Raw genomic sequence first — 25,422 nt, forward strand, 5'->3', positions numbered from 1 at the left:
AAGTGATGGAAGGGGATAGCCAACATTCTTATCTGGTTTTCACAGGCATGAACAAGGCACACCACATCAGCACATGCATGTGCATACACCACACACACCACATGCACACTCCACTACTCACATGCAAACAAAAAGAACAACTTTATTACAGCTAGGTTATTAAGGTTTTCTTTTAGATCTTGACATTCTGGAGGGCATTAGAAAAATAATCACCTATAATTTTCTTTGGTTGTACATGAAAGAATATTTTACTAAAAATCTTGAATAAAATTTTGGATTTGAGGCATAATCACTGATCTGACACTTTGGGAAAGAACATACCATGTCCCTAATCTCTAATGAGTTGATATGTTCCATAAGCAATTCTGGAAGAAGGCTGCCCTCCAAGCATAAATTGGTATAGATCGCTCAGCTCTCACAGACAGCAACACAGTATTTTCAGCTGAAAGAGAGAAGGTTTAAGGACTTAAATCAAGATAAAGCAGTCACCTTGCAAAGAATTACCAAAGAGCCCTAGGCCTTTTCTTCATGAGCATTGTGTGACACATTGATTTTCCATCAAAGATAAAAGGTAAAATCATGTGTCATCAATATAACCAAGCAGAGGTGTTTGTCTGATATGTTATAGTGCTTGAAAAATCTTTCAGAAAAAAAGGCAAATCTAAAATATTACAGATGGCTAAAATGTGTGGCTCAGCAAAGCAAAGATGTACAGGAGATATTTCACAGAGTTTACTTGTAAAGACTGAACAAGACACCACAGAAGAATAAACCTCTGCTGTTTTGGGTTGTGCCAAGAGAGAGGGAGGAAATGGGAATGACAGACATGGGGCAATTTAATTAAGGATGTTCATAGCTGACACAGATTTGAAAGATGCTTGAAACAAAATAATATGTACTTGACATTGTAATCTACTCTTAGGTACTTTATTTTTTTTGATGCAATTGTGAATGGGAGTGCTTCTCTGATTTCATCCTCTGTGTGTTTGTTGTTAGCATATATGAAGGCTACTGATTTCTGTGTATTTATTTTGTATCCTGCTACATGGCTGTAGGTTTTGATCAGCTCTAACAGTTTGCTAACAGAGTCTTTAGGGTCCTTTATGTATAGAATCATGTCATCTGCAAATAATGATAACTTGATCTCTTCCTTTCCAATTTGTATCCCTTTTATGTGTGTCTCTTGCCTTATTGCTATGGCTAAGACTTCCAAAACTATATTAAATAAAAGTGGAGATAGTGGACACCCTTGTCTTGTTCCTGATTTTAGAGGAAAAGCTTCCAGTTTTTCCCCATTTAGTAATATGTTGGCTGTAGGCTTGTCATAAATAGCCTTTATTATATTGAGATATGTTCCTTCTATTCCCAATCTCTGTAGGACTTTTATCATGAAGGGATGTTGGATTTTGTCAAATGCTTTCTCTGTGTCTAATGAGATGATCATGTGATTTTTGTCCTTCAACCCATTTATATAACATTATATTTATAGATTTGTGTATGTTGAAACATCCCTGCATCTCTGGGATAAAGCCTACTTGGTCAGGGTGAATGATCTTTTTGATATACTCTTGTATTCTGTTTGCCAATATTTTGTTGAGAATTTTTGCATCTGTGTTCATGAGGGAGATTGGTCTGCAATTTTCTTTTTTTGTTCTATCTTTGCCTGGTTTTGGTATCAGGGTGATGCTGGCCTCATAGAAGGAATTTGGTAGAATTCCTTCTTTTTCTATTTCCTGGAAAAGCTTAAGAAGCAATGGTATTAGCTCTTCCTTAAAGGTCTGGTAAAATTCAGCAGTGAATCCATCTGGGCCTGGGCATTTTTTAGTTGGGAGATTATTGATAACTGTTCGGATCTCCATATTTGTTATAGGTCTATTTAAGTGATTAATCTCATTTTGATTTAATTTAGGTAGGACATATAAATCAAGGAACTCATCCATTTCTTTCAGATTTTCATACTTTGTGGAGTATATGCATTTATATTATGCCCCTAATTTTGTGAATTTCTCTGGAATATGCTGTGATGTTACCTTGTTCATCTCTGATTTTATTAATTTCTGACTCCTTTCTCTTTCTTTTGGTCAGATTTGCTAAGGGTTTATCAATCTTGTTTATCCTTTCAAAGAACCAACTCTTTGTTTCATTAATTCTTTGGATTGTTTTTTGTTGTTATTGTTTCTATTTCATTAATTTCTGCCCTAATCTTTATTATTTCTTCCCGTCTACTGATTTTTGGTTTGCCTTGTTCTTCTTTTTCCAAGGCTTTAAGGTGAAGCATTAGGTCGTTTACTTGTGACCTTTTAATTTCTTAATATAGGCACTTAAGGCTATAAATTTATCTCTTAGAATTGTCTTCATTATGTCCCAGAGATTTTGGTATGTTGTGTTCTCATTATCGTTTGACTCTATAAATTTTTTGATTTCCTTCTTGATTTCTTCATTAACCCATTCATCATTTAGTAGTGTATTGTTTAGTTTCTATGATTCTGTGTATGCTCTATAGCTTTTCTTGCTACTGATTTGTAGTTTAATTCCATTGTGGTCAGATAGAATGCAAGGAATTATTTCAATTTTCCTGAATTTGTTGAGATTTGCTTTGTGTCCTAATATATGGTCTATTTTAGAGAATGTTCCAGGTACTGCTGAAAAGAATGTATATTCTGCAGCCTTTGGATGAAATGTCCTGTATATATTTGTTAGGTCCATTCCTTCTATGACCTCATTTAGTCCAGATGCCTCTCTGTTTATTTTTTTCCCGAGATGACCTGTCAATTGATGAGAGTGGGGTGTTGAAGTCACCCACTACCACTGTGTTTGGTGTTATCTGTGACCTTAGTTCTAATAGTGTTTGTTTGATGAATTTGGGAGCACCCATGTTAGGTGCATATATGTTTAGGTGTAATATCCTCCTGTTGGAGTGTGCGCTTAATCAATATAAAGTGACCTTCCTTATCTTTCTTGACTAACGTTGGACTGAAGTCTACCTTGTCAGATATTAGGATAGCAACCCCTCCTTGTTTTCTGGGCCCATTTGCTTGAAACACCGTTTTCTAACCTTTCACCCTAAGATAATGTCTATCCTTTGTAGAAAGGTGAGTTTCTTGGAGACAACAAATTGTAGTATCCTGCTTTTTAACCCAATCTGCAAACCTATGTCTTTTCGTTGGGGCATTGAGGCCGTTGATATTAAGAGATAATATTGAAAGGTGTGTATTTATGTTTGCCATTTTTTTTTTTTGTGTGTGTGTTTCTGGTTCTACCTGTGCTCTCTTGTGTTAACTAGTATTTGAGTATTGCTTGTTTTTTCTAGGTTCCTTATATGTGTGCTTTTCCTTTTCTTCAGCATGGAGGATTCTATCAAATATTTTCAGTAGAGCTGGTTTTGTCTTCAAATACTCCTTTAACCTGCTTTTGTCATGTAATATCCTTATTTCTCTGTCTATTTGAATGGATAGCTTTGCAGGATAAAGTAACCTTGGTTGACAGTTGTTATCTTTCAGGACTTGGAATATATAACTCCAAGCCCTTCTGGCTTTTAAAGTTTGTGTTGAGTAATCTGCTGTAATCCTGATGGGCTTGCCTTTGTAGGTAACTTGATTTTTCTCTCTAACTGCTTTCAATATTTTTTCTTTGGTTTGTGTGTTTGGAAGTTTGATTATAATATGGTGAGGAGAGGTTCTTTCCAGGTTTTGTCTGGCTGGGGTTCTAAAGGCTTCCTGTATCTGCATGGGCACCTCTTTCCCAATTTGGGGGAAATTTTCTTCTATGATTTTGTTGAAGATGCCTAGTATGCCTTTGGAGTGGAATTCTTCTCCTTCTACTTTGCCCTGAATTCTTATATTTGATCGTTTCATAGTGTCCTGAATATCTTGAAATTCCCACTCATACTTTTCTATAAGTTTGTCTTTCTCTTTGTTGGACTGTATTAGATATGCCACCTGGTCTTTTAGCTTAGATATTCTGTCCTCTCTCTCATCCATCCTACTGGTGAGATTTTCTACAGAATTTTTTTATTTCATTACCTGTGTTGTTCTTCATTGCTAGTAATTCTGACTGGTTTTTCTTTATTATTTCTATTTCCTTATTTATGTCTTGTATTGCCTCCTTTATTTCATTAAATTGGTGTCCTGCATCATCTTTGATTCCTTTGATTTCCTCTTTGATTTCTTCTTTGATTCTTTTGATTTGTTCTTTGACCTCTTTGAACATATTTACAACCATTCTTTTGAAATCTTTCTCAGGCATTTCCTCTAACTCATTCTCACTGGAGGACATTTCTGATGCATTAATACTTTTAGGTGGATTTATATTGTCTTGCTTTTTAGTGTTTCTTGTGTTATAATGTATATATTTTTGCATCTTGGATTAAGTTAATGCTTGAATTTTCTAGCTAGCTGGGCATTCTTAGCTGTATCAATTGATCTGATGTCATATATTTTCAGAGTAGGAGCTTAAGGTATTAGGTGTGGCTCTTAAGACTCTCAGAGTGGGCTGGAGAGATGGCTTAGCAGTTAAGCGCTTGCCTGTGAAGCCTAAGGACTCCGGTTCGAGGCTCGGTTCCCCAGGTCCCATGTTAGCCAGGTGCACAAGGGGGCGCACACGTCTGGAGTTCATTTGCAGAGGTTGGAAGCCCTGGAGCGCCCATTCTCTCTCTCTCCCTCTATCTGTCTTTCTCTCTGTGTCTGTCACTCTCAAGTAAATAAATTAAAAAAAACATTAAAAAAAAAAAAAAAAGACTCTCAGAGTATCTACAAAGGTGTTCCTAGGGGTTGAGTTTCCCAGCTATGGGAGTATTCAAGCAGGCTGAGTGGAATAAAATACAGGTAGATTCTAAAATTTAACTAAACACTGTACACATTCAATCAAAAACAGCCCCAAGTATGTATGCAAGAGTAGTTATTATAATGACCAGCTCCTCTATCAACAAAGAGGTTAAGATTTCTGGTCTGTTGAGGGATCCAAGTCAGCTTGCGACCAAGTGAGACCCTTCCCTGGTGCAATCCCAGTTACCTTGGATGATTTTGGTCTCAGTCAAGTTGCTGCCTGGGTCATCAGGCTGCTGTTCTGATTTCTGGAGCTGGGCACTGGCTTTTCCTACGGGGCAAACCAACCCTGGCAAGTGTGGCCCTGCAGATCAGCAATCCTGCTGCTGGAACTGCTGCTGCTAAAGCTGCCGTTGTTGGTTCTGTAGCCGCTGCTGCTGAAGCTGCTGTTGCTGGGTCCACTGCTGCTGCCTCTGCTGCTGCTGTAGCTGCCTCTGCTGGAGCCACCGCTATTGCTGAAGCTGCTGCTGCTGGGTCCACTGCCGCTGCTGCCACTGAAGCTGCTGCTGTGGGATCTGCCGCTGGTGCCGCTCCTGGGTCTGCTGCTGCTGGTCTGCCACTGCTGCCCCTACTGGATCTGCTACTGCTGGGGCCGCTGTTACCGGTGCCAGTGCCGGAGCCGCTGATGTTGCTGCTGGACTCTGCTCCTGCTTGGGTCCCACTGTCAGCTCATGTTGGCATGGCCGGGTCCCAGGACCACTGCTCTGTTCGCTGGAGCTGGGCACAGGCAGTGGGGGAGGGGAGGGAGCCGCAGCTGCTCTGATTCCCTCGCTGCTCCACGTGTTCTTCTTCCTCATGGTCTGCTCCTCCGTTGCTCGCTCCCGCTCTCCCTTCACGTTTCTTGAGTTGCGGAGAGTGCGGGGTGAGGGGAAGCGCCCGCACCTAGATTTTTCTGTGGCTCTTTCCGAGCCTGGCGGCTTTCTGGCACTTTTGCCTGCCTATGCGGGCTCTGGATGCTCTGGCTCTCTTCTACTTTTCCGCTGCTGCTTCAATTTCCTATACACCTCACTTTTTAGTAAAAGTGTGTATTTTGCTGAGCTTTTTTGGTCTTTCCCCCCCTAGGCTGCTTTGGCATGGTACGTATGCCGCCATCTTAACCGGCCTTTAATCTTCTCTTCTTCATATCACATTTTTACATGGTATGTTTGAGTATCCCTTTCTGTGCAGGTCATGTAGGTGGCTAAGCAGGGATTTGCATGTCCATATGTTCTCACAAATAAACCCCACAGATGAGATTTAACACCATCCCATTGTCTGTCACCTGGGCAGCCTCCACCAGACTACACCTGCCAAACAAAACATGACCACCACAGATGTGACAAAGAAAGGCACTCCAATGCAGGCATATGTGTGAGAAAGAAAGTGGGAGGAGCAAGGGAGTGAGCGAGTGAAGGGAGATCATGAAGAAGGAAGATTAAGACATGTATTCATTAAGTCCCAAAATGAGACACAGACTGAGGGTCGTGAGGCCAGCCTGAGACTACACACTCATTTCTAGGTCAGCCAGGGCTAGAGTGAAACCCCACTTTAAAATACAAAACAAAACAAAGATACAAAAGTATTTAATCACCAACATTTATTGACAGTTAATATTCTTCATATTGCTTTAACCAACTAAATGGCAATTTAACAAATCATTCTCAGCAAGTGTAATCATTTCTCTCTGTCGCTTACATAGATTGCTAAAATGTTTAGACAATAACACATATGTTAATTTCAAAATGTCTCTATATATCTCTAGTTAAGATGACTCTTTACATTATGCTTTTTTAGTATGACAGAAATTATAAAAATACAACAGGGTAAAATAATGGATTTAAGCTATTGAACTTGTTTTCTGATCCTCAAAACTCTCCTTTTTGTTTTCTTTTCTTTTTTTGAGGTAGGATCTCATTTTAGCCCAAGCTGACCTAGAATTCACTATGTAGTCTCAGGGTGGCCTTGAACTCTCAGAGATCCTCCTACTTCTGCCTCCCTAGTTAGTGGTGGGATTAAAGGCATGTGCCACCACGCCTGGCTTCTTTTGTTTGTTTTTTGATGTGCTCTTTGTTGTTTTGGAGTCATGTTTCTGCTATGGAACTGAAGCTGACCTCAAGCTCATGAGCCTCATACCTATTCTTCGAAGATCTAGGACTACTGCTGCATACCACCACACCCAGATAACTACTATTGTTTGACTCCTAACCTTCTCTGGTCATGATCCTTCATAAACGTATCACTTTGCATCAGTTTTGGCAAAGAGTTAAGGTGGATTTTTGAATAAGCTCAAAAGCCTGTGAGACATTTAAAATGGTGACACAAGATTTAGTGTGCAGGGCGAAAAGCAACAAATATATGAGTGCTGCTCATGTAGAATGTATGAGCATCGCTCACATAGAATTCATGCCAGTATATTCCATCCAAAATGTTCCTATGCAAATGCTAGTAAACTGTACAGACTTGGAAGAAAAATGGTGCACAAAGTGACATATAAAATTTATACTCTGGGTATTTACGTGCATAATTTCAAGGAAAGTATGATGAAGCTAACATCTTTAAAATATGGGCCTGCTTTATTTACAATGTAACTTTGCACACATTTTTCCCACCTAAGAGTGCTGAAAATGATGCATCAGTAGGAATTTAAAGGCATATCTCACATGTGCAAAATCAAGTTATTGGGCTAGGGAACTGGTTAATTGATTAAAAGCACTTTCTCTGCAAACTTACCAACCAGAGTTCAGACCCCCAACATCCAAACAGTCCAGACTCAAAGTGACACACATATCTACAATCCCAATGTGGTGACTTGAATTTAAATGACCCCACAGCATCAAGTATTTTGTTTGTTTGTTTGTTTTTGAGGTAGGGTCTTGATTTTGCTCAGTCTAGCCCAGTCTGACCTGAAATTCGTCACAGACTGGCCTAGAACTCACAGTAATCCTCCTACCTCAGCCTCCCAAGTGCTGGGATGAAAGGCATGTGCCACCATGCCCAGCAGAGAGAGAGAATTGGTGTACCAGGGCCTCCAGCCACTGCCAACAAACTCCAAATGCATGTGCCACTGTGCTTCAGGCTTTACGTGGGTACTGGGGAATAGAACTTTGGTCATTAGACTATAGGGGTAAGTGCCTTAACCACTGTGCCACCTCCAGTCCTGCCTTAGGAATTTTTGATTAAGCTTTCTACTTAGTCTCCAGCAGACGAAGCCCTGCTGGAGAAGGTTTGTCACTGAGTTCAGGCTTGTGTGAGTTCAGGGTCAGTTTGTGCTTGTTGGTACTGGTGTCGTCTCTCTGCTATAAATGTATAATGAAGTGAGCCAGCTGCTTCCCATGATGAAGCTTCCCCTGGAATCTGTAAACACTATATAGCTATAGCTATAGATTAGATAGATAGATAGATAGATAGATAGATAGATAGATAGATAGATAGATAGATAGATAGATAGATAGATCCTTTCCTCCCACAAGCCACTCTGGTCAGGTCCCAGCAACGAGATTATAACTACAATAACCAACCTGGCCTATGGCCATGAGAGGTGGAGGCAGGAGATTCCTGAGGCTTACAGGCCAGCTCATCTGCCTTCCCAGTATCAACCAACAACAAAAGAGACAATAGCTCAAAGAATATGAACGGAAAGGACCCACCTCCTGAAATTATCTTCTGACCACATGCACACTACTACACATGTACACACATGCATGCACACACACACACATAGAACCATTAATAAAAAATCAAATTATTGTAGAGATATTATAAAAAACTATGACATTTATCTTAATTTAGAATTCATCTCAGTAAAATCTATATTCCTAGATATATTTATTATAGATGATTAGCAGAACATAGTGGAATCCTTTTAGAATATTCTATGGAATATTTGATGCAACATGTCTTCTTTGAATACCCTTACCTCCTCCCCAGTCACACTTAATACATAAATATCTATTTCAGGAAAAATGGACAGGTTGAGATGGAGTCTGGGGACAAGGTGAACATTATGAGCCCTAGCTGCCATGGTAGCAAAAAAAAAAATCAATGTTTTGGAATAAACTGGTAGTAGTGACTGTCCTGAATTATGACTGCATACCAAAAATTCAAATTATTTAAGGGAAGTAAAGAGAAACTTCATATGAGGAAATGCTTTGTGGTGTTTCCAAAGCAGGTTAGAAAATTTCATAAAGCAAAAATGGTAATACTCCAGAACACATAGGTTAAATATTTGGTAAGAAAGTTCTCAATTTAGTTTTAAAGATAAAAACTTTAAGCCCGGTATGGTGGAGCAGTCCATTAATTCCCGCACTCGGGAGGCTGAGGTAGGAGGATGATTGTGAGTTAAAGGCCACCCTGAAACTAAATTCCAGATCGGCCTGTAACCAAAAAATGAAATAAAATAAAATGTTATAGTTTGGACACATTTTCATTGTATCATCAATAAAAGTAGCTGAAAACATAGTAGTGAGTTGTGAAATAGTTATTTTTCATGGTGCACCTAGACTGTCATTCACATATAAATAGAAATGTTACAGCTGCTAGCTAGGTATGGTAACATATACCTTTTATCATAGCACTTGGGAAGCAGAGGTAGGAGGACCCCCATGAGCTTGAGGCCAGTATGAGACTACATGGTGAATTCCAGGTCAGCCTGGGCTACAGCAAGACCCTACCTCAAGAAAACTAAAACACTACTGCTCTCACAACTTACAATCCACAACTCCATGGTGAACACCAGCAATCCCTAAGGAGGGCCCTCAGTAGAGCTGGTGTAGATAGGAAAGTAATGAAGGTAGCAACACTTGATGAAGCCATACAACATTTCAACTTGCCAGATACAATTAAAACATACTTGTTAAAAAATTTGCCTTCCAAAGGACAATAGCATTGGGAATATGAAATCAGATGATTTTTAGAAATTAAATTTTGAGAGATTCTTTTCAGATTAGTTGTATTAAAGTATCCTTTCTCTCATTTAATTTAACATCCTTTGGAATTGAACATGACTCAAATGCCTTTTCTTGTTGATGGGTAAATCCCTGCAGGCATTTACCACAAGATACTCCACAGAAAGTTGTTTTGATGAATTGGTATTTTCATGGAAATCTCCAGCTGGTCATGCAGTACCAGGAGAAAATGAGTTATATCCTATTCCACACTACATGCTGGGAATAATATGTTCTAAGAAACTCTGAGTAACTCTTACAAAATGAAGTAAACCTTATTGAACACATTAGTTATGACCAACCTACTTAGATAAAGCAAAGAGAACTCTCTTAAAAAAAGAAAAATAAAAAATGGTCTTGAGTGTAGCATTTTGACCCTTCTAATCCAAGATTGTCAAAAAACAAAAAGTACAGTCCCTAGTTCCATAGACAGAGGCCACTACATTCTTCTGGTGGTTGTGTCTGTAATAAATGGGATATCCACTCATTCCATGTGAATATACTCTACAATGTCAGCATGAGTCATCATAGGTCTGCAAGCCCTATCTCACCTTTAAATTCCTACTTCCAAGATTGCAAAAGCCAAAAACAGAAATGGATAAGAAGACCATTTGTGGGAAAGGCAACTTGTCATAAGCAATAGTGTCCATATGCAAGCCATTCCTCTGAAGTACTCTATAGAATTTCATTAAAAGCAATGGTTCCTTTATTAATTTAGTTCTGTATGGGTATTGATGTTGTACATTAGAACACCATTTATATGAATAACCAGTCCTGCATCAAATCAGATATATTCCAAGAAATACTAGGATATTCAGAAGCTATAATATATACAATGTCATTATTACCCTTCACAAGTTGCTACATTTTAGTTTATTTTCAGTTAGAAAAACTGAAAATAGTCTGTAAACGATCTTTAGAAGAAATATAGGAAAATATGCAGAATTTCACACAACTTATGAATTTTAACAGTTATGCTTTTGCAATGAATAAGTTATTTTCCATGGCTCATAAATAAAAATAGTTTTCAGACTATCAGGATAGCAATTGGAGCAGTAATATTAATACTTTTGTAACTGTGATCTTACCAGAAAAATGTTTTACTCAAGGAATTGCTGGCATCATTGACTTGCTACATATTGAATTTGAAGATAAAATTATTCAAAACTTTCAGTATTACAGCTCCAGAGTATTTCTGCTTTCAAACTAATATGTAACTGTCTTTAATTATATGAGTAACGAAGTCCAAAACATTAATTTCAAAATCATTGACATGTAGTGCACGAAACCTAAAATGTTATCTTTGTTCCAAAAACCTGTAAGGCACTAAACAAGGCATTGCCTAAGCCTTCATTTCTTTCAATAGAATGTATTTTATTTGCTTGGTGTGGTGTTTTGATCCAGGTGTCCCCCATAAACTTAGGTGTTCTGAATGCTAGGTTCCTAGCTGATGGAAATTTGAGAATTAATGCCTTCTGGAGGCAGTATATTGTTGGGGATGGGCTTATGGGTGTTATAGCCAGTTTCCCCTTGCCAGTGTTTGGCACACTGTCCTGTTGCTATTGTCCACCTTATGTTGGCCAGGGGTGATGTCCACATTCAGCTCATCCCATCGTTTGCCCCTGCCATCGTGGAACTTACCCCTTGAGGCTGTAAACCAAAATAAACCTCTTTTTTCCCCACAAGCCACTCTTAATTGGGTGATTTCTACCAACGATGTGGACCTGACTGCAACAGTTGGGAACAAATACCCCCTCTCTGATTTTAAGTTTAATTCTAGAACTGAATTTCTTTTTAGAAAACAAAGTTCTCTTCTACAAAGTAATGACAGAAAAATATTGCTAAGTTTTGTTATGTTACTCATGTTAATATTAATGCCAATCACTCTGAAAACTTAAATATGCTTGTGACACAGTTTTGAGGCTCTGTAGAACTAAAATAATAGATATCATAATATTCACATTTATGAAGAGAAATTTAAATAATTTTGTGTGACCACATACTTATTCAGCATAAAACAGGCCAGCAAATTCTTATTCTGGTTTTATTAAAACCATTATTTCAATATAAATCCAAAATGACATTCACCTATCAGAATATACCTGAGATTTTTTTAAGTTAAACTCTACTTTATTTCACTAAATAATAAAAATAATAATCAAAACATGGAACTCAGTATTTTTTCAGTTTTCAACATGTAGAAAAATTTAGAACTATTAAATATTCTTAGTATAAAACTCAACCATTGTTGACAAGATATACTTAAATAATTATATAAAGAAATTATTTGGTCAGGCATGGTGGTACACACCTTTAATCCTAGCACTCAGGAGGCAGAAGTAGGAGGATCACCAATCACTGTGAATTCAAGGCCACCCTGAGATGACCCTGAATTCCAGGTCAGCCTGGACTAAAGTGAAACCGTACTTCAAAAAAAAAAAAAAAAAAAGAACATAGCATTAAAAACCAAACTTGGGAACAAAGAATAATAGTCTTAGCTTTCTACTTACTACATATGATCTCATCATTCAGTCACTCAATAAATATTTAATCTGTGTCTGGATTATAGACATTATGCTTGAGCAGCAAAACAGAAGTCTATTTGAAAATCATACATCCAATAAAAGTCTTCAATACACAATATAAAAAATGTAGAAAATTCAATAATAAAAGCTACCAAATATCAAAGTATTTTAAATGACTTCAAGGGGCTAAAGTAGATATTTGTTCGACATATAAGCACAAGGAAATTGTGTTCAACATAGTTTGTGCCAGGGTAAGATATACTAAAATTATAAGGAAATTCTAATGTATTCTTTAGAAATAATAAGCTAAGAATAATATAAATGTTTAGATTTTATTAATTATTCATCAGTGGCTCAGAAATGGTGGATTTTGAACCCAGTACACTGTTGATGGGAATGAAAATTGAAAAACTTTGAAACAGTTAAAAATCTCATATAAAGGTCAGCATACTTCCACCATATGAGCCAGTCACTCCACTGTGAATTATCACCTATAAAAATGAGTAATATTGAGATTAGAAACTCAAAGTTTAAGCGACTCAGCAGCAAACAACTTGTTGTGATGCTCACACAAGCCATGGTGGGTAACCAACTGCTCTTTGATTGTCTAACAGATCTGCTCAGTGGAATGGAATTCATATCTGGAACTGGGAAACAAGTCAGAATCATATCCAGCTAATGATTCTGCTTTCCATTGTCAAGCTACCACTGACTTTAGACTATAAGAGGGTCTAAAGCCTTTTAATTCTCTCTAAATTAATAATGGTTATCCCATTTAACTGGTGCTGACTTCATTCTTTGTTGGACAATTTGCTTCTCTTTTTCAGATGGGAACTAGACCTGAGGAGATAAACAACTCCGTGTACTCCACCTGGCCCACAGCTGAAACCACAGGGGAAATGAACAAGAGAGCTGCTTTCTTAGTGAATCTGATATCAGCACAAGGGTGATGAAGCTGGATATCAAGGACACCAACACCTACCAAACTAGAGATCCAGAGGCTCCTAAGTACATCACTGAAGTAGACTTAAAATGCTCCCAGCATGGCTCAGGGAATTTTGTGGAAGAGGGGGAGGAAAGACTGTTACAGCTACAAGTTGGGATATTTTGCAGAGACATTGCCTCTCCCATAAGTGACTGCTGCCCCCATAATGCATGACCCACAATCACCATATGGTTGACCTACATCCCCAATGAGGAAGACCTCTACAGAAAAGGGGCAGGGAGGAGGGAAATGATGGTACCAATATGTGTTGCTTATATACAAAATATGCCCATATCTAATAAAAAAAGAAATGAGTAATGTTCATTTAAATACTTGGGCACAACTGTTTGTATCATATTTATTTTGAATAGCCTATATTAAAACTATCAATGTTAATTTTTAGTCAGTGCTTTCACCAAATGTAATACTGATACATGCTAAAATATAAGTAACTCTCAACACATAGTAAAAGAGGCAGATGAAAATAAGAGGTCATGCTCTTCAAGGCTCGATTCCTCAGGAACCACATTATCCAGATGCACAAGGGAGTGCACACATCTGGAGATATTTTGCAGTGGCTGGAGGCCCTGGTGCATCTATTCTCTCTCTCTCTCTCTCTCTCTCTCTCTGCCTTTCTTGCTCTGTCTGTCACACTCAAATAAATAAATAAAAAATGAACAAAAATTTAAATTTTAGGATGTAAAGAAAGCAGCTCAGGGGTTGTTAAGGCTAGGAGGGATAGGCCAGAAAGGCACTGTACAAAGGACATGAGGAAAGTTTTAGAGCTGAGGTATATCTTTGCAATCTTAATGGTGGCGATAATTTCAAAATGATCATCATGTGTGTTTTTTATATATATATATAATAATGTTTCAATAAATCCTACAATTAAAATTGTTTGGAAGATGCAGTACATCTTTGGTAATGACTTGCTGAGTCTTTACTGAATTTATTGGTTACTTTCTCACTGTTATGACCAAATTCTTGTACAGAAGCAATATAGGAAAAGATATATTTCAATTCACAGTTGAGGTTCTAGTCTATCACAGCAGGGAAGGCACAACAGCAGAAGCTAGAGACAGCTGGTCCCTTAGTCCACAGTAACAAAGCAGGGAGTGACAGATGCTCCTACTCAGCTTCCTCTCTCCCTTTTGGTCAGTCTAGGACCTCAACCCATGGAGCAGTGCCACCCATGGTTATAGGGGGTCCTTTCACCTAAATTAACCTTATCTAGAAAACCCATCAGTAAATTCCCAGAGATTTGTTTCAATGGTGACTTTATAGCCTGTCTTGATGACAACCAGAGATTACCTACCACACTAACCATTTCACACGTAAGGGCTTTGGCTGGTTGGTTTATCTGACAGAGAAGGGAAACAGTACACAGAGCATCTACAATCCAGTTCTTTCTGGCTTATTTCACTTTATATGAGCAGTCCTGGAAATTTTCCTTTAAGCAATCATTCACAGTACTTGCTGTCTTCTGGGCATGATGCTGAGCCCTTCACTTATAATATTACAGTTAATTAAAATATTGACTGTGACAGCTGCTGCTTCTCAGAAAACATGAGTAGAAATTATGAATACTTACCATTCAATGGAGAAAAACAGCCTCTTGCTTAAATTGTACTCAATTTTTATATTTTAATGATTGCCCACATAGTGTGTAGAATCACTAATTTCATCATTTCTATACTGAGTTTAATTTAAAATAAAAAGCTAAAGTAACCCTTAGATAGAATCAAACAGAGTTCATGTATAAACCCAAAGTGAATTTCAAAATCAACTTTCATGCTTGTATTCATGGCTAGTGAGCTCCTTTGAAATCTCATATTTGTCTGGCTGTGCAGCTGCTTCCCTGTAAAGTTGATTTATTTTTTTCTCCTGGAAACTAATTATTAAGTAAATATCATAAGATGAGTTGGTTCACTAAACACTAGCTGGTCTAAATTACAAATAAACTGATTAGATGTTCAAATCAATTTGAAATGGATGATTTCATATCATACTACTACATGGCATGCATCTTATTATTGTGGCAAAGAAGAAAGAAACCACACTACGTGTGAAAGGCTTTTTCTCATTCTTCAGCTTTCATCTGTCTGGACAAATCAGCATCTTGATGTGTTCTCTACTGACAGAATTTTATAGATTGTGTACATCCATGATAGCTAGATACTCTCAAGAGATGGATTCAAGCTGTGTTTATAACTTTGAAATTGCTAAATAGATTTATAAATTTAGATAGAAGCAATGTTTTCAATGTTGGTAAGATAAAAACTTTAACAAGCAAAACATTGAGCTGTAGATTGGTAAGAAGTTTCTTCCAAGATGTTACATGTAAAGCTCTCTGAATAGAGGGAGAGAGAACAAATATTCAAGTCCTTTACATGGTATACTCTGCATAATATATTGGAAAGGGAAGATATGACAATTATGTAGAAACTGGGTGTTCAGTACAAGTACCAGTAGTTTACAAGCTACCTGGTCAAGGGTAAATGACAACATCCCTAGCTCTTCTTCATATCTACAAAACTGGCAAACTAGAACATCTGACAACCATTCAAGAGAATCTAAGAAAAACAACAGAATACATATGCATATATTTTTAAATTGTGAAAAGCCAAATATGAATTTGAACTTGCTATTTCCAGTTTGACTTTAACAATATGAGTGACTTTATAGTAACAAGGAGGAGACTTTCAGCCAAGATGTTGACCGCCTAGCTGCCCTGCACATCCTGGGGAAAGAAAGGCAAGACATTAAGAGTTTTCTGGGACTTCTTATCAGTAGGAGGGCACAGAGGGAGGGGAACAGTGAATCATGGATCCCCTAGTGGGCGGGTAGACCACTCCTAACACCAAATAGCCTTCACGCCCTGCCGCTGCGGCCTGTGACCTGCCTCCATGGCCGCGGATGCCCCTCCATGGCCGCCACACCCACTTCTGCTCCCAGATCACAAACACAGATCGATCCCTGCATGCAGAAGCTAAAACTGCTCTGAACACTTGCCCACATTACTGTTAAGCTAGCCCAGTCCCACAGCAATTGCCACACACGCCCAGAGTGTCTCTTGCTTGCACCAGCTCAGGTACACTCTCCTACCTGTCTGGCACACCTGCCATCCTACATTCTCCTGAGGTGGGCAGCGCAGACTGTTTCTGGGACCCAGAGATCCCAGCCAGAGTTTGGGCTGCTTCAGGATTTGTAACAAAGTCCCCCTCCAAGCTCGAAGGCAGGCAGCTTTGGTACATTACCGCTCCAGAATTCAGGCAACTTTGGTGCCCCTGTCAGGCAGTATATAGGCGGCTTTGGCAAGTGGCAACCAAAGCCCAGGCTGCCTGACAACTTCCCCAGGCTGCCTCAGATTCCCATTATGCTGGAACCCAGGCTGATCGACCCAAGTACCTGCCCATACACTGTCATGGGCAGACCACAGCACAAAAGAAATAACAAGAAAAATCAAATGCAAGAAAACCCAGTTAGACCACCCAGTCCTACAATGAATGCATCTAACCAAAACATAGAAGAGTTATTTGGATCAGAATATCAAATTGAAGTTATGAGCAATGCAACCCTGACCAACCTACTGAGAGAACTTGCAGGAAAACAACAAAGGACTGATAATCATGTGGATGCTACCATCACTAAGCTAGCACAAATTGATAAAAGATTGGAAGGAGTTCAAAGAGAGGTAATAGATTTGAGAGAGAGTGAAATAAAAAGAGGACCTTAAAAATCAGCTGGCAATACTAAATGAGACATAAAGAAATGCAGGGATGAATTCCAAAAATCACCAAGAAAATCAGAAAATGATGTGAAAAGGGAGCTTGACAGAGCAATGTAAATGATACATAGAAGAGTAGTAGAAAATGCAAACTTAATTGAACAAGCCCAAAACTCTCTAGAGGCCCTCAAGAACACAGTCAGCGAAGTGGGGGATAGAAACTCTGATCTGGAAGACAAGATGGAAGAAATAGTTTGAGAGTTCAAAAACTTCAGTAAGTTCAAAATTTCCTGTGAACAGAATATGAGGAAATTGTGGGATACACTTAAATGTCCAAATATCAGAATCATTGGAATACCAGAAGGAGAAGAATCTCAGACCAAAGGCATGGAGAACTTATTTAACAAAATAATTGAAGAAAACTTCCCCAGTCTCTTAAAAGAAAGGCACACCAAGATACAAGAAGCCAACAGAACTCCAAACAGATTGGACCAAAGGAGAAACTCTCCAAGACATATTAGCATTAAGACTCTAAACATTGACACCAAAGAGAAAATCCTAAAAGCAGCTAGGGAAAAACAGCTCACCACTTTCAAAGGTAACTGCATCAGAATTACTTCAGATTTCTCAATGGAAACCATGAAAGCTAGAAGGGCCTGACTGAAACTCTCCAAAGTCTAAGAACCTATGGATTCCTACCCAAACTGCTCTACCCAGCAAAAGTATCTCTCATAATAGATGGTGAAAGAAAATCTTTCCATGACAAAACTCAGCTTTACAAAAATGAAAACAAAACCAAACCTACAGAGAGTATTTCAGGAAATTCTCCACAAAGAAGAAACAAAGAACCAAACTCAAAAACCTACAAGAAGAAGATCACAACAACCAAACCCAGAGTAGACAGAAAAAAAAATATTAATGGCCTTAATTCACCCATCAAAAGACACAAGCTAACAGGATGGATCAAAAAATTAGACCCCTCAATCTGTTGCCTTCAAGAAACCCACCTCACCACTAAAGACAGACACCTCCTCAGGGTAAAGGGGTGGAAGACAATATTCCAAGCAAATGGGAATAAGAAACAAGCATGTGTAGCCATATTAATATCAGATAAAATAGACTTCAAATCAAATATAATAAAAAAAGACAAGGCTACTTCCTACTTATCAAGGGAACGATCCATCAAGAGGATATGACAATCATAAATCTGTATACACCAAACACAGAGACACCGCAGTTCATAAAACAAAACCTACTTGACAATAAAACAGAAATAACCACCAACACCATCATAGCTGGGGACTTTAACACACCATTATCAGTAATAGACAGATCATCCAAACAGAAACTCACCAGGGAAGTAAGAGAGCTCAACAAAACCATAGAGCACTTAGACCTAATGGACATCTACATAACTTTCCATCCCAAATCCACAGACTACACATTCTTCTCAGCAGCCCATGGAACATCTTCTAAAATAGACCATATACTGGGTCACAAAGACTGCCTCCACATAATTAGAAAAATTGACAAAATTCTCTGCATGATATTAGATCATAATGCTATATTGCTAGAAATCAACAACAAAAGACCCATCAAGAATCCCAACGGCACCTGGAAACTGAAGAGCACACTTTTAAACAATAAATGGATAGTGAATGAAATAAAAAAGGAAATTGCAAAATTCCTTGAATTTAATGACAATGAGAACACATCATACCAAAACTTATGGGACACAATGAAGGCAGTCCTCAGGGGAAAATTCATAGCACTCAATGCCTTCATAAAAAAGACAGAAAGATCCCAAATAAATAACCTAACCATCCACCAAAAGACACTGGAAAAACAAGAAAAATCCAGCCCAAAGAGCTCCAGAAGGAAGGAAATAATTAAAATCAGAGCAGAAATTAATGAATAGGAAACAATTAAGACAATTGACAAAACAAAGAGTTGGTTCTTTGAAAAAATAAACCAGATTGACAAACCCCTGGCCAATTTGATCAAGCACAAAAAGGAGAGGCTTCAAATTAACAAAATTCAAAATGAAAGAGGAGAGATCACAAAAGACATAAGTGAAATTGAGAGAATCATCAGGACTTATTTCAAAAACCTCTACTCCACAAAACTGGATAATGTTGAGAAGATGGATAAATTCTTGGACACATACCATCTATCAAAGCTCAGCTCAGAGCAGATTAATCACCACAATGAATCCATCACACTCATGGAGATTGAAAAAGTAATAAAAAACCTTCCCCAAAAGAAGAGTCCGGGACCAGATGGCTTCTCAGCTGAATACTATCAAACCTTCATGGAAGAACTCAAACCAAACTTCCTTAAACTGTGCCACACAATTGAAGAACAAGGAAAGCTACCCAACTCCTTTTATGAAGCTAGTATCACTCTAATTCCAAAACCAGGCAGAGATGCCACAAGTAAAGAAAACTACCGGCGTATTTCCCTGATGAACTTAGATGCAAAGATCCTGAACAAAATACTCACAAACCGAATCCAACAACACATCAAAAGCATCATCCACCTTGACCAAGTGGGATTCATCCCAGGAACACAAGAAGGGTGGTTCAACATATGGAAATCTGTCAATGTAATACACCACATAAACAAGGTTAAACATAAAAACCACATGATCATTCCGATAGATGCAGAAAAGGAGTTTGACAAGATACAATATCACTTCATGATCAAAACATTGGAGAGAGTTGGCATGGTTGGTACATATCTTAACATAATAAAGGCAATATACAAAACTCTGAAGGCCCAAATAATACTTAATGGAGAGAGACTGGAGGAATTCCCATTAAGATCAGGAACAAGACAGGGTTGTCCTCTCTCATCTCTGCTATTCAATATAGTACTAGAAGTCCTAGCTCAAGCAATAAGACAGGAGGAGGAAATAAAAGGGATACAATTTGGAAAGGAAGAAGTTAAGTTAGCTCTATTTGCTGATGACATGATTGTATATGTAAGAGACCCGAGAGACCCCATTCCCAAACTCCTGAAGGTGATTAACTCCTATAGCAAAATAGCAGGATACAAAATCAATGCACAAAAATCAGTAGCCTTTCTATATGTAAATGACAAAGATACAGAGAAAGAAATAAGTGACATAGTCCCATTTTCAATAGCAACAACAACAAAATAAAATAAAATACCTTTTAATAACGTTAACCACGGAAGTGAAAGATCTATACAATGAAAGCATAAAAACACTCAAAAAAGAAATTGAGGAGGACTTGAAAAAATGGAAAGACCTCCCATGCTCCTGGATTGGCAGAATTAACATTGTGAAGATGAAAATCCTACCAAAGGCAATATATAGATTCAATGCAATTCCAATTAAAATCCCTACAGTGTTCTTCACAGAGATAGAAAAAATGATCGCAAATTTCTTATGGAAAGGCAGAAGGCCTCAAATATCCAAACATATCCTCAGCAAAAGAAATACCTCTGGTGGCATCACTATACCTGATCTAAAGCTATATTACAAAGCCTCAGTAATAAAAACAGCATGGTACTGGCAAAAAAACAGGAGTATAGACCAATGGAATAAACTTGAGGACCCGGACTTTGGGTCAAGCAACTATAGCTACTTGATATTCAACAAAGGCCCGAAAAATTTAGGCTGGAAAAAAGATAGCATCTTCAACAAATGGTGCTGGACAAACTGGAAAACCACATGCATGAAACTGAAACTTGATCCACACATTTCACCATGCACTACACTCAAATCCAAATGGATCAAAGACCTCAATATAAGACCAGAAACTTGAATACTACTGGAAGAAAATTTAGTAAGTACTTTCCATGATATAGGAATGGAAAAAGACTTCCTAAACAAAACCCCAGTAGCTGACGACCTTAAACAGTCACTCAACCAATGGGATCATATGAAGCTGAAGAGTTTCTTTACAGACAAGCACACAATAAGCAAAGCCAATAGATTACCCACAGAATGGGAGAAAATATTTGTGGGTTATTCAACTTATAGGGGTCTAATCTCTAGAATCTACGAAGAACTCAAAAATCTAAACAGTAAGAAATCAAACACCCCACTCACAAAATGGGGCAAAGAGCTGAACAGGCAGTTCACAGAGGAAGAAATACAAAGGGCAAACACACACTTAAGAAAATGTTCATCATCCCTAATCATCAGAGAAATGCAAATTAAAACAATTATGAGATTCCACTTTACCCCAATAAGGATAGCAAACATCAAAAAATCAAATGAAAATAAATGCTGGCAAAGATGTGGAGAAGCAGAAACACACATCCACTGTTGATGGGAAGGTAGCTTGATACAACCACTTCAGAAAGCAATATGGGGACTTCTGAAAAAGCTGATTATACAGATACCAGCAGACCCAGTAGTTCTCTTACTGGGCATCTAGCCTAAAACCTTCAAACCACAGGCCAGAGAGATTTGCTCAACCATGTTTGTAGCAGCTCAATCATAATAGCTAAGAGCTGGAATCATCCCAGATGTCCATCACTAGAAGAATGGATAAGTCAGATGTGGTTTATCTACACAATGGAATTCTAAACACTAGTAAGAAAAAAATGACACAATGAAATTTGAGGAAAATTGGGTGAACCTGGAACAGATCATTCTCAGTGAACTTACCCAATCACAGAAAGAAAAAATCGCCACACAGTCTCACTCATCTACAGCACCTAACCTGAATCTACCCAAGATACCTTACATACCCAGCAAGCATCTCATGGACTAGACACTAGGATGGAGGGAGTGGGAGGGGAAGGCTTCGAAGGGGTGGGAAACACAAATCTAGACCCAAACGGCAATGTTACCATAAAATTCTACTTCCTAAAAGGCAGACCAAATGGCTGAACCTTCACCAGGCCCTTACAGGAAACACCTGAACCACAATACACTGGAGAAGGTAGGATCAAGTCTAACCTAAAGCCTCTACATCTTCCCTCCCTCCCCCTCCCTTTCTCCCTCCCTCCCTCCCTCTCTCTCTCTCTCTCTCTCTCTCTCTCTCTCTCTCTCTCTCTCTCTCTCCTCTCTAACTCCTATATATTAGTTACCTGTTTTCCTCATTTTCTTAGGGGACACTGACCTGTAACTCCTAGTACCAGCATAGGGCTATCACCCATAATGAGCTTTTGATCAGAGAAACCTACAAGTATTCTAAAAGAATGACAGATTTCTGTCAGAGTACTTGATGACCCACCAAAGGTTAGTGGTCAGACCCTATTGCTGAAGACGCCATATGCAGCCAACAAGTAAAATGGAATGGCATGGCTGGAAGCCAGAGACAGTCAGTTCCAGACAGTCAGCACTTCTAAGTGCCAGAAGGTGCTACATGGGTGACTGGGGAAATGACCAATATCTGTCCAAGCAACTCATGGTCCCACCTATCTAGCAGCAAATAACCTGGTGTGATGCCCACACAAGTGCAACAGTGGTACACAGCCATGGTGGGGAACCAACTGCTTTTGATTCGGCCAACTTATCCCCTCAGTGGTATGAGACCCATAGCTGGAGCTGGGAAACAAGTCAGAACCATATCAAAACATAAGACCACTCTCCAATACCAAGCTATCATCAATCATGGGCTACAAGAGGGCCTACACCTATTAAACTCTCTATAAAAAAAGTAAGGGCTATCTCATTTGTCCTGGTGCTAACTTACTCTTCATTGGAGAATCTGTTTCTCTTTTTCAGATAGATGCAGATCCTAAGGAGAGCCACCCCATCATACCTCAAAAGGGCCCCAGCTGCAACTAAGGAAAATTGGCAAAACAAGCAAGGGTGCTGTTTCCCTATTGATCTGGATACTTGCACAAGGGGGAAGGAGACCAACACAGAGAAAAATCAACTCCTACAAAATCAGAGATCCAGAGCCCCAGAGGCCCCAACACCTCATCACTGAAGCAGACCAAAAATGAACCCAACATGGCTCAGGGAAATTTTGCGGAAGAGGGGGCGGAAAGAATGTCACAGCCACATGTTGGGTCATGATATACAGAGACATTTATGTACCAATAACAGTGGGCTAACTCCACAATGCATGACCCATATACCTCAACAAGGAGGGGCCAATGGGGAGGGGGTAAGTCACGGATGAGCCTAATAATGGTACCAAACTGCTTGTACTTGCAGAATAGAAAATTAATTAAAAAAAAAAAATCACAGCAGGAGAAAGCTGACATGGACTTCACTCTGAGTTCTTCACAAGGATGCATGCTACATGGTAAGGTTTCCAATCTTTTCATTTATTTATATTTTCAGGAACCTCCATACTGATTTTCATTGTGGCTCAACTAAAGTGCATTTCCACCTGCAGTTTTATCCTCACCAGTATTTGTTATTAGTTTTTCTTTAACACGTCCCATCTGATCACAGTTAAACCACTTCTCCAAGTCACCACAGAGATCCTTGCACATCATGTTTATCGTGCCTTAGATATTAAGTCAGCTTAAGTGTTTATCAACACCCAAATGGAGAAAAAGGTGATATATAAAGAAGTTTTAGTTAGCCAAACAAGAATAAAATTATGTCATTATGGGAAAATAGGTACAAGGGAAAGATTAAATAAAATAAGCCAGATTTAGAAAGGCAAAATATTACATATATTCTATTTGTTTGTATGAAAACCAGCACTATATGTAATGCATATATTCCAACAAATATAAACTAATGTGACTACAACTTTAAAATGTCAAATGAAATAGTCATATGAGTTTTTATTTTTGTTAAGATATCATAAAGGGCTGGGGAAATGGATTAGCAGTTAAGGTGTTTGCCTATGAAGCCTAAGTACCATGGTTCAATTTCCCAGGGCACACGTAAGCCAGATGCACAAGGGGTGCATGCATCTGTAGTTCATTCACAGTGGCTGGAAGCCCTGGTGCATCCATTCTCTCTTTCTCTCTATATGCCTCTTTCTCTCTCTCTCAAATAAATAAATAATACCTTTTTAAAAAAATATTTTAAAAAGATATCAGGGATTATGCCAAAATCATTTCTTTACCCCAGATTCTTTTTTAGTTCAGTAGAACAATGACTTAATATTGCAGAGAACTACAACTGTTTCCAATGTCATATACTCATCCTAACCATACATTGTTAGAGGTAGTCAAGGAGTAAAGCAACTTACAGAGCTTTACCACACCCTTTACTAAAAGATGGAAACATGTCAAAGTAACTGTGATGAAATTCTGCTAGCTTTTAATTCAAGAATGTAATAGCTTCTCACAATATGTAGACCTAAAGAAGCAATTCAAATCCATTATACCTACCTGAAAAGGCTGCTCACTGGAAAGGCTAAGTTGTTTCCTTATCCATCTGTTGCCTTGATCTCCAAATATCTGCCAGAGCAGCTGTCCCCTAGAGTTGCTCCATATCCGCTGATAGACTGCTAGCTGGTAAATGTGCTTCCCAAACATGTGGTAGTAGAGGCGGAAGGTACAGTTCTTGCCTTCTGTGGCATTAAGGACTGGGCTGAGTAAAGTAGCATGGTCTTGGAAAGCCTGTGGCTCTGAAGATTCTACATAGAGATAGTATCCTTTAGCAGTGCCCAGAGTGTTATCCTTCATGGGTCCTGTGTTGAGCGTTGAAGTTGGACCCTGGTTCCTTGTCCAATCAAAGTCATCTTCTGTACCTTGTTCCCAGTTACAAATTCCATTTTCAAAGTCACACTGTAGTTCAGATGCTGTAATTAGCATTATACAACAGAAAAAGTTCATGTGGTGCAAAATAAACATGAGAAAGGATATGTATTGATTCTTTACTCATCTCAAGATAATTTGTATTGATTTCAAAGTGTGGGTTGGGGAGATGGCTCTTAGCTAACATTCGCTAAAGGACCTCAATTTGGATCCTCAGAAACCATGTAAAAAGAGGTGTGATATACATGCCTATAAAAGATTGCATTAAGTTAGTTATCCAAGGCTCAGAAAGTCAAGTACCTCATGTTGTCTCTCATATATGGATTCTAGCTTGAAATGTTTAAATTTGTATGTGAATTGGAATAAAATTTGGAGTAGAGGACAGGAAGCTTGCAGGGGGCTATCAGAGAGGGAGGTGAAGGAAGGGCTTGAGGGGGTAGATATGTAAGTATAAGAGCAGAATACTGGAGATGAAGTACTCTGAGGAAGGTCAGAGAGGGGGAGAAGACAAGGAGGGGTTGGAGGAGGGTAATCAAAACTTTAAAAGTTTTGAATAAGTGTGGAGGTTTGAATTAGGTGTCCCATATAAACCAGTGTGTTCTGAAGGCTTGGTTCTCCAGCTGGTGGGAATCTAGGAATTGGCTCTTGCTGTAGGAGTTATGTTACTGGGGGTGGGCTTATGAGCATCATATCCAGCTACCTCTTATCAGTATTTGGCTCACTATTAGCCAGTTTCCTCCTGCTGTGTGAAAGGTGATGTTCAGCCTATGCTCATACCAAGTTTTCC

General features: G+C 38.7%; 1 protein-coding gene across 1 annotated transcript in view; it reads right to left on the reverse strand.

The window, feature by feature from the left end:
* Positions 1 to 25,422, reverse strand: part of Malrd1 (MAM and LDL receptor class A domain containing 1) — a 771,085-nt gene that overhangs the window by 576,773 nt on the left and 168,890 nt on the right. Inside the window, exon 18 of the mRNA XM_045134762.1 lies at positions 24,267 to 24,679. Coding sequence (XP_044990697.1) covers positions 24,267 to 24,679 — 413 coding nt within the window. The remainder of the gene's footprint in view (positions 1 to 24,266; positions 24,680 to 25,422) is intronic.

Source organism: Jaculus jaculus, chromosome 15, assembly GCF_020740685.1.
Source record: "Jaculus jaculus isolate mJacJac1 chromosome 15, mJacJac1.mat.Y.cur, whole genome shotgun sequence".
Classification (NCBI taxonomy): Eukaryota; Metazoa; Chordata; class Mammalia; order Rodentia; family Dipodidae; genus Jaculus; species Jaculus jaculus.